We start from the raw sequence: 16,859 nt of genomic DNA on the forward strand, positions 1-16,859 counted from the left end.
CTATCTTCCACTGTTCATGGCGAGAAATCTTTCGCTACCACAGGTTATTCCTACCTGCCGTAACCGCGGCAGCTCCTGCCGTGGTTACGGCAGCTCTTGCCGTGGTTACGGCAGCGTAACTACGGTTCATGGCAGTATAATTTCACCTGCCGTGGTTTTCAATTTGCTGCCGTGGTACCCCGCCTCACGCCATTGTTTGTGGCAGCTTGAAAGTTAGCCGCCGTGGTTTGGTCATTGTGGCCATGGTTTGGAGATTCCGCCATGGTTTTGCGGCAGCTTCAGATGCCGCGAAATACTTAAAACTGCACTTGAATTCACAAGTAATATTTTTTCGATGTAATTTCTTGGACATGGATAAGTAATTGAAATCGAGATAAAACAATAAGCAGATATTAATTAATATCATGAGTAGCCTATGTTTATATTTTAGTAGACTACTTTGAAAAAAAATGGAAAGATCTATTGAACATCCCTGCATGCTGCATCCAACTAATCCCATACGATACAGCGATATGGAATGGTAACCGGACGAGAGGCCGTAGTTCGGCTTTCCTCTCTCCCGGGATAAATATATATAAATTCTTATCCAAATAATTTCTGTAAGCTACCATCAGAATAACATTTTGCATGAAACAAGCTTCATAAATTCTAGTTTAAAGGAATAATGGAGCTTCTTTCTGTATTTTGAGTCCCAAATAGTTGCTAAGTACCATACTAATATTGTAATTATTGAATAAAAATACATCCATTGGAAAGATGAAAACCGCAATGTTTGAACTGTAAGAATTTGTTATTCATCCTCTCTTTTCTTACTTTTGTCTGTTTGTATTAGCCATTAACAAGAAATGGCTCCTATATGTAATAAGTTTAAACCTAAGCATATGAAATATGAGATTTTATGTGCAATAAAATCATGTCAATTGCGAGGATTACTTCAAACTGTCAAGTGGCTTGCCGAGTTGTCAGTATCTTTAAAATGTGATCCTGAAACACCTCAAAGAGGTGATGGCTGTGGGAAATTTGTTATTGGTTTTGATGTAGATGCTGATGGACAACATACTAATCAAAAACCATCTGATAATTTCACTCTGGCGAAGTCCTATTTTGATCTTGGTGAATATGATAGATGTGCACATTTTCTTTCCCAAGATACAAGTAAGTTAGGATACTTCTTGCATGTGTATTCACGTTATCTGTCTGCTCTAAAGACCAAACAAGTGAGCCAGATTGACAATCACAATATAGCAGAAAGATCTTTGTCGAAAAATGAAGACTTACGAACACTTCGTGTCGAACTTTGTAAAAAACACAAAAATAAGGAACTAGATTCTTTTGCTCTGTATTTGTATGGCATTGTGTTAAAGAAAACATCAGATGGAGCTGCACAACAAAATGAAGCAGTTAACATACTATGTCAATCGGTGCGTGAATATCCAATGAACTGGAGTGCTTGGTATGAATTATCAACTGTTGTTGCTGATCAAGCAATGTTGGCAACTCTCCATCTTCCAAAACACTGGATGAGGGATTTTTTTCTGGCACTCACTAATGTTGATCTTATAAATACTGATGATGCTATCCCAATTTATAATGAACTGAAATTAGCAGGATTTGCTGAAAGTACACACATTAAAACACAAGAAGCAATGGCTCATCATAATAAAAGAGAATTTGACGAAGCAATCACAATTTTGGAAGACATCAGAAAAGATGATCCATTCAGAATTGAGCATATGGATATATTATCTAACATGTACTATGTCAAAGGCCGTCGAGCAGAATTAGCTCATTTGGCACATCATTGCACTCAAGTTGACAAATATAGAGTAGAAACATGTTGCATTATTGGAAATTATTATAGCATAAGGTCTAACCATAACAAGTCTGTTATGTATTTTCAAAGGGCTCTCAAACTTGACCCTCATTATCTTGGTGCATGGACGCTAATGGGCCATGAATATACAGAGGTGAAAAATACATCTGCAGCAATACAAGCTTATAGAAATGCTGTGGATTTGAATAGAAGAGATTATAGAGCTTGGTATGGTCTTGGCCAAACATACGAGTTACTCAAAATGCCTTCTTATTCTTTATATTATTATAAACAAGCTCATAGACTACGGCCATTTGATTCAAGAATGCTCATGGCTTTGGGTGACACTTATGAAGCACTGCAAAGACCTGAAGAAGCAAAGATGTGTTTCAGGAAAACAGTTGCGGTAGGAGATATTGAAGGAATGGCCCATGTTAGACTTGCCAAGTTGTACAAGACAGAAGACAAAAAAGATTGGGCTGCACATTATTATGATCGTTTTGTGCAACAGCTTGAAGAACATGGCATTGTTGAAGGTACATCTGCCCATACAGAAGCCTATTTATATCTTGCGAATTATCATTTAAAAACATCTAAAAATCTTGATGCTGCTACTCATTATGCTCACAAATGCCGTGAATACCCTGAGGTTCGAGAAGATGGCATGGCAGTTCTGCGTCAGGTATCTCAAATACGTGCTTGCGCAGGCTCAAGGAAAGAAGAAAGGCTTCCTGTCAATTTTACACAACCTACCCCAAGTCACTTGCAAGATAGTGTTGGCATGGACACAGATTCTCCCAGTGCCAATTTTGCTCCAATGAAACTAACATTTTCACCGGGTCAGGCAGATTCTGACACAAGCAATTTGATGTAATAAACCAATTATTGAACAAAGAGTCCAGCAATCTTTTCTTGCACACAATGATGTGAATGTATTTTGTATTTGATATAAAAATCAAGTTTGAGCATTTGGTAATTCTCTCTTGCACACAATGTGACTGTATTTTGTATTTGATATAAAAATTAAGTTTGTGCAATTAGCATATTATGAGCAACCCTGTGAAAGCAGAAAGTGGGACATGACCAACACATTATTCTGAACTCATTGAACTGTCTGTCCTATTTTTTTCTCAGTTAGCAATTTCAAAACTGCATATAGTGATGTCTCTTGCTTTGCTACCTCAGGACTGGCGAAAATCTTGTGATTAGCAATTTTCAACTTTGGAAAAATCATTCTATTATTAAACAGGCTTATATATGAAATGATAGCACATGATTTTATGTAAAATTTGGATTGCAAATTGATTTGAAATGAAAAACGACACAGTGAATAAAATGAAATTCAGTTAGATTGTAAGCTGCACTTACATACACAACCAGACAAAGGGCATTCAACATGATCTTTGAACCATGTTGTGAGGTGACTGGTGTGGCCGCCATGCTGACACTGAGGACACCAAGTAAACCAGCTGTCCAGATCAGCATCATGACATTGAATATTATCAGATGCCTCATAAGAGTCTGTTGGTGAAGTACCAAGATACATGCAGCAAACCGAACATCGAAGAAGTGGCTTTCTGCAGTTGGGGCAACTTGTGACTTTATTTGTCATACCATGGCTTTGTAATGCACCAGCACCACGCCCTCTGATATTTTGCATGCGGGCGCTGTGCTTAACGCTTTTACCACAATAATTACATTGAACAAACACAGATTGTAGCGACTGTTTTGTTCGAAGGCCGATATTCATTTTTCCTGTGGCATTATCAACAATTGCCCGCTCTTTCCAGAGCATCCATGAGTTCAGTAAATCTCTGTATCCATCTATTATATGACAAGCATTTTTGTTTTTAAGAATATCATTAGATCCTGTTTGGATTAAGGAGAGAGCTGCAGTTTGAACATCCTTTGTCATATCAACATAATTTTGCAAAAGCTCTATGCCTTTCTCTGAAGAGAGGCCAGTGACAACCACACCTCCCAGGTCTCCAAACTCAACGGCATTTTCAGATAATGTGTCTAAAACCTCAAGCAGGACATCATCTGGTAAGAAAATGCAGGCAAATCCGACTCTATCTAAATATGACAGATCTTTACCTTTTATTATATCTTTGTAAGTGCCGTTTCCTTGTCCACTGAGAAATGCAAATGCTGCACGAAGGTAGGGGCTGGTCACTGACTTCTGTAAATTATTGCACATTTCTTTCCAAAATAGTGAAGCAGTGTGTCCAGTATATCCACTTAGCGCCATTGCAATAATGGAATATTCTTCTCTATCTCGGTCTGACATCGCATTGTTCGATGTATGTCGCTGGAGTATCTCAATAGCCAAGCCCATGTCAAGATGCCATAATGCAACAGTAGTAGCTCTTTTTACATCAATACATGCAAATAGTTGATTTCTGAAACCAGTATCATTTTCATCCAGCTTAAAAAAATGAGGTGACCAACCACACATTTTCAAAGCTTTTGTTCTTTGGGGACTGCTATAAATAGTACGGTCAACATTTGAAATCCCTCGCCAAGATACCAACTGGGCAGTGCTTGGTGCTTGATTGGTTAGTTCAGAAACCAACCCAGAAAATTTATTGTTTGAAGATGTGTTAGGATGCCAAGATTTCAGAGTTCTTGAATTCATTGAAGTTCTACTATCCTGAATACCATCTGCGTTGGGAGATTCTTTTACCTTTTTAATCCATTTCCAAAAAGCTACCAATGCATCATTATGTGGTTCCAGGTTTATTTTTGTGTCATGATTATCAACATCATGTAAGCCATAGCCATTTGTCGCACGCTCATACATAATGTGCTCAATTCCAGAATTAGACGATATCGCCTTTTCAGCAGCTGGATTTTTGAAGCTTAAGCACTGGTAGTGTTCCCTACATGCCGACATTAAAATCGAATTCTTTGTCCAACCGTGTGAAATTCTTTCAGGAACATTAACACAATGTAATGTTCCTGTGTTAGTGACTGCTATTAATTTATTCTTTTGATCAACCATCCATGCAAAGGTGCGTACTGTTTCATCCCTGGCTAGGTTAGGCTTTACAATTTGTTCCACATGGCGATAAGCTATGTCTTGATCACTATCTGTCACCATGGTGTGCGACAGATCATACACTCTGATAATCTGACCATCACTTAGGCTACCAGAAACAGTAGCTAGCAAGCCTTTTCTCGTAGGACACCATTCAGCTTTCAGTATATTAAATTTAGCAGATACAACTGCAGCTGGCTTTGAGAAGTTTCTGTAGTCCCAAGTATACAATTGGTTTTCAAAATAAGATGCAAATTGGGTATCTAAACATGGATCTTGGCATAAACCAAACACAGCTCGTGTGGTAACAGCACTTGTTGGCGAGCGAATGTTTCTCAAATCATACATGCGTAATGATTTGTTGCTTACCCCAGCTATTACAGTTTTTGAGTCGTTTTTACTCCACAATGTTGAATTCACTGCTTCAGCATAGCAGGTCTCATATTGTGGTCTATGTGCTTGTTTACCGTTTTTTGCATCATCAACATCACTTCCATGGCCTGAACTAAGATCCCATATCAGAAGAGAATTTTCTGATCTACTCCTGTCCATTCCCATTGCTAACAGTGATGGCTGACCATGATTCCAAGCCAGGGCTGTACATGGCTTTGATCCTTGATAAATAAGTCCATTATTCAAATTTATTGAGTGATTTTGCTCCAAGTCAGGCCAAAGCAATATCACTTTTCCATTGTTCAGGCCAAGGGCCACAGAGTTTGCAGTTGATGTACCAAAAGACGAACACCATGTCATGCAACTAACGTTATCAAAGTCTACATGCTGAGGCAACTTTGGCAGTGATGCTGATGTTGAGGTGAAATCATCCTTTGAGAGTACTCCGACTTTCGGCTTTTGATGTGTTAAATTCAAAAATTTAATGCTGTCATTAATATCAATCACCAGCAAGTCAGAGTTGTTGGGATTAGCCAAAATGTTCATTTGTACACTACTTATTAGTAACCTAGATATGTTGTTAGAATTGCATATAATTACAGATTAAAATAGACAAATAGCGAGAATAATTCCGTAGCCTTTACCATACTGCCATAAGCTCAAGCCAAAATGAAACAAGTGTGTACACACCATAATAAATCGATTTATCAAAAACCCAAAGGCGCACAGGGCCAAAAATCCTGTATCTTCTATCTTCACCTTATAAAGCTTGACACTTTATTTTCGTTCTTTTCTTGAAGCAACACGCTATGATGGCTAGCATATTTTTAAAGAGGGCATTATGTGGTGCAAATTTCCCTACTTTTTAAGTATATTTCTTGAGGAGTATGATCCTACTTTCACAGCACTCTTATCTAGGATTGCTGTGTTTGAGTATTATTCACAAACTCATCGTTCCGTTTCCAATATTCAAAACTTTATGCTGCTTTCAACCATGCATTTTTTGTTTTGTATATTTGTTAAATTTTTAATGAATTTTTGTAATTCTAAAAACAAACGCTGTGTCTTTCCTATAGCTTTTTACTTTAATTTGTGCTATACACAGCCTAGAATTCCAGACCCGGAATTTGCAGCATTCAAATATTCAAAACCAGCTTAATTTCTATGATATGAGCTGTATGGCTAATTCTGGAATTCTCTCAATAAACCATAATAGGATACGAACATGTGGATCGTTGACTTTTCGACAATCAAAAATGGAAGAAGTTGTTAGAATTTTATTACATTTAATTGTCCACCTAAATTTTGCTGTTTTTCTTTATTAAATCGCGTTCACTCCTTTTTCCCTCTTGGTGGGTTGTCACGTACTTTTAACGCTTTTTAACTTTATTGGACACGTAGTGGACATAACGATCGTTTCAATATTATGTTGTTCTTGTTCTTTGACACGTTTTTAAAAAGTCACTTTTCTCTTCGAATACTGGACCAATTGCTTTGAAATTTTCAGTGGTTAAAGATTAATTTTTTCGCTAGAAGGCTATTACTTTTATTTATTTCAAAATTTTGCGTGAATTCTATGTAATTTGATATTTCGTCTAAAATTTTGCTGTATTATTTTTTATCCATGGGAACACGGATTTTAGTCAGTGTCATGACTGGCTGTACGTTTTGATTCTGCAAAATTCTTGCTACTGGAAATTCAGAACTTTTTTGAGGGTACCGGTAGCGTCAAGATAATTTGATTAAGCCTATAACATAGAATAGAGAATATAATAGCCTATATTTAGTGACGAGAAGGAGGCCTGTAATATGACAGGCGGAGAGGATGACGATGAGGCGAGTAAAGATGGTGGAAATGAAGAGGACGGAGAAGAGGAATTTATTGAACTAGTAAACTAAATACATTCAATATCAAGTTCCCATATAACCGATGGTTAAGAAGAGAAGAAATTAAAAAATTGATTTATGGGCAAACAACCACTGGAAGTATATACAGTATATATTTGGTGAGATTAAATCAATCAAAAGAAGCTGTGATGAAGATGGTGCCGAAAATGGTGTCATAAAATGTAAAATGATTCTAAATAGTGATATTCCTCCTGTGATCAAACTACCTAATAGTTGCACTGGAGAAGAATTTGGAGTTTACTATATAACAAGGCCGAATAATATTAGAAAATTTAACAGCTGGTGTTATATATGCCACCAATGACATTAAACAACATGATAGGCAACTCTGACGTCACTCCATAAGACTACAGGCGAAACATTGTATTTCATGATACGCTCCAATGCACATATTTCTCGTCGCCTTTCGCGTCCGTTTTCCGCTCGCTTTTGCTACTCGGCTGCTACTCTTTTTTACGTGTAGTACCTGCTTTTTGCGCCTGTAACGAAACAAAATAATCTCTATATCTAAGAAGTTTTGCTTACTTGGAAAGCTGGAATAACAGGCAAGCTGTAAAGAGCAATTCTGGACATCATAGACGTTTTTTTTATCAGAGAAGATTACAAACGCGATAGCGGAAAGATTTGTGTGGAACATTTTGCAGATAATGACAAAGTTCAAAGTTAGTAATTTTAATGTTTGCGCTTAATCATTGAAATTTCATTTAAGGAGGGTGTCATACAAAACTGTGCTGCGATACTATTCCATAACACAAAGTTTGCACCTATCGAACTTGCTTTTGTAGGTGAATTTATTAGACATATTACATATTCAGTTAATCGTAGGTAACATTGCTGGTACATAATGCATCATAGAGGTTTGTTTAAATTTAGGAATTTAGCTCATAGCCCACTAATTAATATTATCTTCTATGCAGGAGGTTGCAGGGCTGAATTCAACTTGCAGCCTTACCGATCTCCTGACGATGCTCATTTAGTTTGGCTCGAGCAAGTCTCCTTGAAATGCTTGTGTGGATGGAAACTACCTATATTTTTTGCCTTCCTCCGATTTTAGACAAATTTATTCTGAGGGATTTCGCATATAATTCTCACTGATTGTTGGCTGTTTATAATTCCTATTGATTGTGAAGTCTGATTATAACAATGAGTTGAAAATTTTTTTACCTAATTTACTGGCACCTTTTTCTTGTCAATACTCCAAGCTGAGGTAATAAACATGACAATACATTTATGTCATCTGGAAGCAAAATATGCACACTAATTAATAGTTTGGCACATTGAGATAATACATCATGACAGAAAATACAAGTTAAAGATATGTATGACCATCACATGGTAATTAAAATTAAAAAAAATTAATAGGGGCTGTGGAGTATGGAAAGTTCAAGACAAAGTGAAAGACAAATGTTCATAGCTCATGAACTCTCAATTTTGCCTCCATTGCTTTGTGAAGGCCAATATATTTCGAGTGGCTGAATTGGTTTACCTTTATGATAGCAACGATTTTGTATTTAATATAGCGAGATTATTTCAATTTAATTGAAGTGATATAATCTCCCAAAGCAATGCTTGAATCGTCTAGAATAGATCAGTGGTGTCAAACTCATGGGTTTTCGAGAGCCGCATTGCATTTTGAAAATTGTAAAAAGAGCCGCAAACAGTTTTTGATAATGTATACTTAAAAGATATTTTTAAGATAGTTTTAGTTTGTGACATATATTGTGATGCAACTAAACAGTTGGATTAAGTTTTATTATTTTCTTTAATTTCAAATGCAATTACATATTAATATTTGCATTCCACTATTATTGCAACATTTGCAAGTTACAGTATTTATTATAAAAAATCGTAAAATTCTATGTACAACCATCAAAATCATTTTTGAACAAGCTTTGAATAAGGAAAGAATAATACATACACTAAAAATAACTTAATCTAAATATATGAACCTAAAATTAACAAAAATACTACAGTATAAACTCAATGTTTTAATAATTACATTTGTCCTGGCGTTTGGCATTTTTTTTGTGTCACCAGCATACTAAGGCCAGTCTGAAATGATTTTATAGTACCAACTCTAACTAACGAGGCCACATGATCATGGGTTTATCTGGATCTTTACGAATGTTTAATTAATTCCAGTAATGCAAAAAAGTTACTTTTATCATTTCATGTATAGATCAGTAAAAAAACAAATGACAGATTTTTTCGACAAGACATTTCGCACTACATTGCGTGGCATAGGATTGCTTGAATTATTATTGATATTGATTTTTAGTAACTAAGTCGTTGTATAATTATATTAATATACAAACACATGGAAATTTTCTGTTCGAAGTTGGTCTTCGAATTTGTCATATTGACTGCTGAGCTTATTGTGTTTTTTGATTGTATTGATGGAAATATGACAAATTAAACAATGTGCTTCAGAATTTTGTGAAGAGCAGAAATGTTACAACTCCCATTTTCTTCGAAAATGCCACCTTCTTCATGTACTTTGCGTTTAATTTAATTACTCAAGTGTTTTATTCAAGTATTCTTTTGCTAGCTTGATGTGTATTCTTAATTGGGTCAAAATGTGGACAAAAAAAATCAATATTCCAAAACTACTTTCAGTAAATTGTTTTCTGTGTGAATAATCAATTTCACTTTAGAAGGTTTGAAAAATCTATTACATTTAGATAAAAAAAAAAAACTTCCAAAATACTATTAGGTTGTTCAAAAAATATATGATAGTATTTTATCATGAATGATGATTATACCCCTTCCGGAATTTCTTCTATAGTACTACCAAAAGTTGATGAACCAAATATAACACAGGTGCAGTGAGGTACCCGTAATCCTCATTTCCAAAGCTGTTTTAAGTATGTCTGGCGTGTTTTGTGCCTTTTTACAAATAAGACCGCTCAAGCAATCTTACGCTTTGGAATTTTTAGTTATTTTCCTCAAGCCCTGCAGGATGTGGGGGCCATACACAACTCTACCGGAGGGTCAAATGTCTTTGCATGCCTCCATAGGTTGTTTTTCTATTGCAAATTTCTATTTTCAATTGCATTATATTTCTTGGAATCACACTGTCACTGATATGTCGCCAGACTTCTGATATCTCCCCGTCTGCTATAGTTGTCCTGCGGATAAATAATAAGAAATTGAGATTAGACGAATAGTTGAAAGTTTTGCTTTTTGTCGGCTTAATTTCTTGATTGATATACTTACTATTTCTGCTATTGCCTCTTGTGCTGCAAGAGTCTCACAATGCTTAGACAGGTTTGTCCACAACTTTCACATCTGAAGAAAGAGAGGAGATTTATTAATTTTCGTTAAGAATAAATAAAGCAGTCTATATGATTCAGAATGGAAAAGCTAATAAATCCAATATCTCATGTTTTATTTAAAAAATATTTTACTGAATTTGGTATATAAACCAACTAATAAAAGGGTTTAGTCAGAAAATTACAAGCATTCGTGGCTCCAAATACTTGAGAAATCAGACTATACAATATAGACCGGTATGAGTGAAATGTTAGGTGAACTTGTTAACACTTTGATTCAATACGCAAATTAAAGTGAATGCGTAATAGTATGTTACAATGAGCAGCAATCAACAATGAGTATATATCCTCACTGATTAAAAAAATCTAACTGGAGGTGCATGAACTATTTGAAACCATAACGGGTAAGTAAATATGTAATTTCGGCAAATGGGCAACTACGTACCGTACTGAATTAATAACTTCGTAGTATTTGACAAAGGCTGGCTTTCCCACATGTACTTAACAGTGCGATGCCCGGGTGTGATATACAACAATAGTATTCACCTTACCTTTTACCGATTTCTTTTTACCCCAACTTTCAAAAATATCATTAAAATCGACAACAACTGTCAAAGCAGGCACGAACACCATTCGTGCTACGCCTTGAAAGCAGCACACATCCGCTCGTTTTCGTCTCGTCAAGTATGTGCATTGGAGCGTGCTATCGAATACGATCTTCGGACAAAAATGCCGGAGTTGCGCATCATGTTGTTTAATGTCATTGATGCCACTCACTCACTCATGAAGTGGAGGCATGCCCTCGACGAAGAAAATGTAGATTCTGTGGAGGGAAAGGAAAACCTCACCTTGAAAAAGATTGCATTGAAAACAAGAGAGCTATGCTCAAATATATGGACACGTAGCGCCACCCAATGGCAATAATTTTGATGACGTCATAGCGAAAAAAAAAGTAATAGCCTTCTGGAGAAAAATTTTATCTTCAACCACTGAAAATTTCAAAGCAATTGGTCCAGTATTCGAAGAGAAAAGCGACTTTTTAAAAACGTGTCAAAGAACAACAACAAGGACAACAAGAACAAGAACAACAACAACATAATATTGAAACGATCGTTATGTCCACTACGTGTCCAAAAAGCAAACTCAAAGAACACAATCCACAAATCAAGTATTAACAAATGCTGAAGATGCATCAAAAGCACGAGAAAGATCGGCTAGAGATCACACAGCCACTGCAATAATTGAAATAACAAAAGAGTTGCAACAACAGAAATAATCATTTATGCAGGAACGAATGATATAACAAAAACTGACAAGGAAATTGGAGCAGACATAAGAGTAATGATTTGTAAAGCACGAGAATTCAGTGAAAGTGTTTATATATGTGGCATAATACCAATCCGTGGGAAACGAACTGGACCAGATGGATGCGATCGAATAAATGTACAACTAGAAAAGGAAGCAATTAAACACGGTGCAATATTCATTCCAAAACCTGAATGTTTTGAGGAAAAAAAGATAATAGACAGTTACTACTTAAAAGACCTGACGCATCTTAATGGAAAAGGTGCAAAAGTGGTAATTGACAATATCAAAAATTATGTGAAATTGGAGGAGTCACAACTAAAGAGGACAACCGATGACAGCCCTCCAACAACCAAAAAACACTCGAAAAAAGATCAACGCTAAGTATAGAAAACGGGGTATTATACCTAAACATTATTGAGAAATTAGATATTTTATTCTATTTCCAACCAGTACATAATTGATTGTTTTTCAACATAATTGTGTGTAATAGGACCATAGGGGTTAGATTGAATTCAGTATTAGTTTTTCTTTTTTAATTTTTTTCACAATAGATACACATGATGCATTTCATACCGAAAGTGAAAATAATGACCTATAACGTTAAAGGAATTCGTAATTCGGTCAAACGAACACAAATTTTCAATTATTTAAAAAAAGATGGATCGGACATAATTTGCCTACAGGAAACACATTGTGGAGCTGATGAAGAGGCAAATGCATGGACAAAAGAATGGGGAAATAGTGCTATTTGGTCAGTAAATTCAAATGTTTCATGTGGTGTAGCAATTTTATTTTCCAACAAAATGGATTCGGATTTATTCTCTAAAGAAATTGATGATAACGGTAGATACATTATTTTGACTGGACATTTTCCTGAATCTTTTTTCATCTTAATTAATGTATACGCACCAAATTTAGTAAGGGATCGTAAAGATTTTTTTACATTAATTGATGATAAGTTAGAAAATCAAGTAAATATGTTATCTAATGCACAATATCAAATTTGGTTAGGAGGAGACTTTAATTGTGTTCTCGATAAATTAGACAGATATCCAGAGCAAAATTTTAGAGTCGATAATAGTACAATGAAATTAGAAGAATTAATAGGGAAATGGGATCTTATAGATATTTGGCGCCATTTAAACATAAACGCAAAATCATATACATGGAAACAAAAACGTAGTGGCTCACAAATAGTTCAGAGCCGCATCGATAAATGGTATCTTTCTGCAAATCAAATAAATAGCATTATTAAAACAGATACTCAATTAGTTACATTTTCGGACCACTATCCAATGGCATTGATAACTTCATTATTAAACAATATAAAAAGGGGACCAGGATACTGGAAGTTCAATACACAATTAATTGGTTTTGAAATTTTTGAGAAGGGAATTAAATCTATATTGAAGGCTTGGTGTTTCAAACTCTCCAATTTAGATGATGCGGAAAAAGGTTATTTTTGGGACTCCTGTAAATCAAAAATAAGAGTATGGGCAATTCACTGCAGTAGAATGAAAATTTCCCAAGAAAACTATATCGAAAACAGATTATTAGGTCAATATAGAGAAGCTTATATGGAGATGCAAAATAATATAGAGGATGAGGAAACTTTAGAAACTCTAGAAAATACAGAACAGGAAATTAAAGAATATTACAAACAAAAAGCAAAAGGTGCCATGATCAGAGCCAGAATTAAATGGGCAGAAGAAGGGGAAAAATCCAGCAAGTATTTTCTGAATCTAGAAAAATCTAGAGGTAGAACAAAAATTTTTAAATCATTAAAAAAATCTGATGGTAATTTGATTTTTTCTTGTGCTGAAATTCAAAACGAACAAGTCAAATATTATACTAAGCTTTATGAAAAAAATGAAAATTTAGACATAGATTGCCAAGATACACTCATAAATAATTTCCACCAACGATTATCGAATAATCAGAAACTAGATTTAGATAGTAAATTAACAGGAGAAGAAATAGACAGTGCTTTGAAATTAATGAAACAGAATAAGTCCCCTGGCTTGGATGGTCTCACGTGTGAATTTTATGTAAAGTTTTCGAAATATTTGCGCCCAATTTTATTATTGCTATACAATAGCTACCATAAACAGTTGATGTTGTCACACAACACAAATCTAGGCCTAATTACTTTAATATATAAAAAAGATGACAAGAATGATTTGAAAAATTGGAGACCAATCACATTACTAAATTTTGAATATAAACTAATTGCGAAAATTCTGGCCATAATAATGAAAAAAGTGCTACCCCATATAATTAATAGTGATCAAACTGGCTTTATTGAAGGAAGGGTAATTCATGAAAACTTGTTAACTATTAGGGACGATATTTTTTGGGCAAACAAACAAAATCAACCTTTAATAATATTTACTGTTGACCGATCTTTGTTATTCAAATTATTGAAAAAACTAAATTTTGGAAACTTTTTCATAAAATGGGTTTATACTCTTCTTAATAACACAAGGGCAAAAATTATAACAAATGGTTTCATGTCAAAGGAATTTTATGTAGAGCGTGGAGTTAGACAAGGTTGTCCACTTGCGCCTCTATTATATTTAATAATGGCTGAACTATTAGCCTGCAATATCAGATGTAATATTAGAATTGAAGGTTTTAAAAATTGCACAGGAACAAGGGAAGTATATAAGGGATTTGCTGACGACACCATAGTAACAGTAGAAAATTTAAGATCATTAGATGCAGTATTGGATTTGATGAAAATTTTTGAAAAAGCTACAGGGTTGAAAATAAACATTTCTAAGTGTAATATCATGTTGTGCGGGTCAGCTAAACATTGGAATATAGGATCCACATATAAAGGTATCCAAATCACACAGGAACTAAAAATTTTAGGAACATTCATAGGGAATAGTATCATATCACGAGATAAAAACTGGATAAAAATAACTAATTCTATACAAAGTGTAATAAATTTGTGGCAGGGTAGGAATTTAACTATGATAGGAAAAAGTCTAATAGTGAAAGCGTTAATGTTATCCAAAGTGTGGCACATTGCTAACTATGAAATTATGCCTGAAACATTTATTAAAAAATTAGAATCCATCATTTGGAAATTCATTTGGCACAATAAACCCCAGTTAGTGGGTAGACAAATTGTATCTGGTAGCTTTACATCTGGTGGTCTAAATATGATGGACCTCAGAAGTCAATTAAAGGCCATTCAGATCAAATGGATATTTAAATTACTCAATCAAGAGAATAGGCCATGGAGCCAGAGAGCTAGTTATTTCATTAACAAATATTGTGATATCTTGACTCATGATAAATTAGAATGCTTGTATTTAAATGTAAGATTTGAAAGAATAACAGCAATCCCAACTTTCTATACTTCTATAATTAACTCATTCAAAGATATTCAACTAGAAAGAAGTCATCCATTATATGCAAATGAGGTTAAAAATGAAATATTGTGGTATAATCCTTTAATTCCTGATCAAAATTTTCATTTCTCAACTAAATGGATCCGAGCAAAGGTCATTTCGGTGACAGATGTTTTAAATAATACTCCTTATACATTGGCAAGTAGGATATACTCCATTTCTCAAATTAGGGATAGCCGAAGAAGACAATATTATTTAAATAAATTTTCCAACGAAAGTCAACAAGTTTGGAACAGATTACCTTTGAATTGGAAAGAGATCTTAGCAAATAACCATAATATAGAGGAAAATAGACCTGAAATTTATAGATATGTTGGTTCTGAAGAATTAACTACAAAAAAAATAAGTAACTTACTAAAAAGTATGAAAATTAGAGAAATTGCTACACGACATGACATTCATGTAGCACAAAAATATAATTTGAATATATCCAATTAATTGGATGAATATTTGGAAATGCAAAATACCTAACAAGTATAAAATCTTGAGCTGGAAAATTTCTCATAATGGGTTACCAACGGGTGATAAATTGAAACATTGGTTTAACAATGAAAATGGATTATGTGTATTGTGTAATAGATATGAGGAAACATGTATGCAATTATTTTGTAATTGTGAGTTGGTAATCGACTTTTGGGAATGGAGTAACATAGAATGGAATAGGGAGAAAATTATTTCTAATAATTTTCAAAGTGATGCTAAACTGTTAATAACCCATTGTGGAAAGTCAGCCATATGGGAATATAGGAATAAAGTAAAATATGACAATATATATCAGATGCAATGTGATATACGTGCTATTTTAAAATGTAAGATTCTGGGCGTTATTAAATTAATGTCTGATGTTGATAGACAAGATCTTCTCAATGAAGGAATAGTGGATAACCTACTCATAAAATCTATAATGATTTGAGAATATTTTGGTTTACATAGGTGGTAAACATAAGCATAAATTGTTGTATTTTCTATATGATATGTTTATTTGGGTGTCTGATGGATAATTTTTTATGTTAGAGTTGAATAATAACTTGGACAGGAAATAGGAAAATCCTATTAGCATGATAGGTGTTCAAATTTGCTGTCTAATATTTATAAATTTTGCTTTTCCATGCTAATATAAAACAAGAGAGCTATGCTCAAATATATGGACACGTAGCGCCACCCAATGGCAATAATTTTGATGACGTCATAGCGAAAAAAAAAGTAATAGCCTTCTGGAGAAAAATTTTATCTTCAACCACTGAAAATTTCAAAGCAATTGGTCTAGTATTCGAAGAGAAAAGCGACTTTTTAAAAACGTGTCAAAGAACAACAACAAGGATAACAAGAACAAGAACAACAACAACATAATATTGAAACGATCGTTATGTCCACTACGTGTCCAATAAATTTAATAACATTCACGATGATGACAATTGGGACAACAATCAACTAAATCAATTGGAACTACAAACAATGAATTGCTGATATTGAATATGTGAATGTAAATGTATGGGTATTGTATATTTAAATTGTAAAATGACTTTTCTTCATTTAAACGGAATTCAAACCATGCGATTGTATTCCGATATCAATTACTGTAACCAAAATTGGAAATACACATAAATAATATTAATTTACTTTCATTTGGACAAAAATTTTATAAATAATTGAATTTCATATTGGCACTGGAATTCTATTTGGCAAAAAAAAAAAAAAGTACC

At 34.3% G+C, this 16,859-nt stretch overlaps 2 protein-coding genes and 1 long non-coding RNA gene across 3 annotated transcripts; 1 reads left to right on the forward strand and 2 right to left on the reverse strand.

Moving 5' to 3' along the window:
- Positions 1 to 809: 809 nt before the first annotated feature.
- On the forward strand, positions 810 to 3,164 carry LOC120326046 (cell division cycle protein 23 homolog). The gene has a single exon (XM_078111569.1). The coding sequence runs from the start codon at positions 846 to 848 to the stop codon at positions 2,685 to 2,687; it is 1,842 nt and encodes a 613-aa protein (XP_077967695.1). The 5' UTR covers positions 810 to 845; the 3' UTR covers positions 2,688 to 3,164.
- On the reverse strand, positions 2,738 to 6,792 carry LOC120326043 (GATOR2 complex protein MIOS-A-like). Its single transcript, XM_039392252.2, has one exon. The coding sequence runs from the start codon at positions 5,790 to 5,792 to the stop codon at positions 3,156 to 3,158; it is 2,637 nt and encodes an 878-aa protein (XP_039248186.2). The 5' UTR covers positions 5,793 to 6,792; the 3' UTR covers positions 2,738 to 3,155.
- Positions 6,793 to 9,930: 3,138 nt separating this feature from the next.
- Positions 9,931 to 11,196, reverse strand: LOC144422227 (uncharacterized). The gene is made up of 3 exons (XR_013475219.1): positions 10,978 to 11,196; positions 10,371 to 10,442; positions 9,931 to 10,282 (listed from the first exon to the last, which is right to left on the reverse strand). It is a non-coding gene; the product is annotated as an uncharacterized LOC144422227 (long non-coding RNA).
- Between the last annotated feature and the right edge of the window lie 5,663 nt (positions 11,197 to 16,859).

This window comes from Styela clava, chromosome 4 (genome assembly GCF_964204865.1).
Source record: "Styela clava chromosome 4, kaStyClav1.hap1.2, whole genome shotgun sequence".
Lineage (NCBI taxonomy): Eukaryota > Metazoa > Chordata > Ascidiacea > Stolidobranchia > Styelidae > Styela > Styela clava.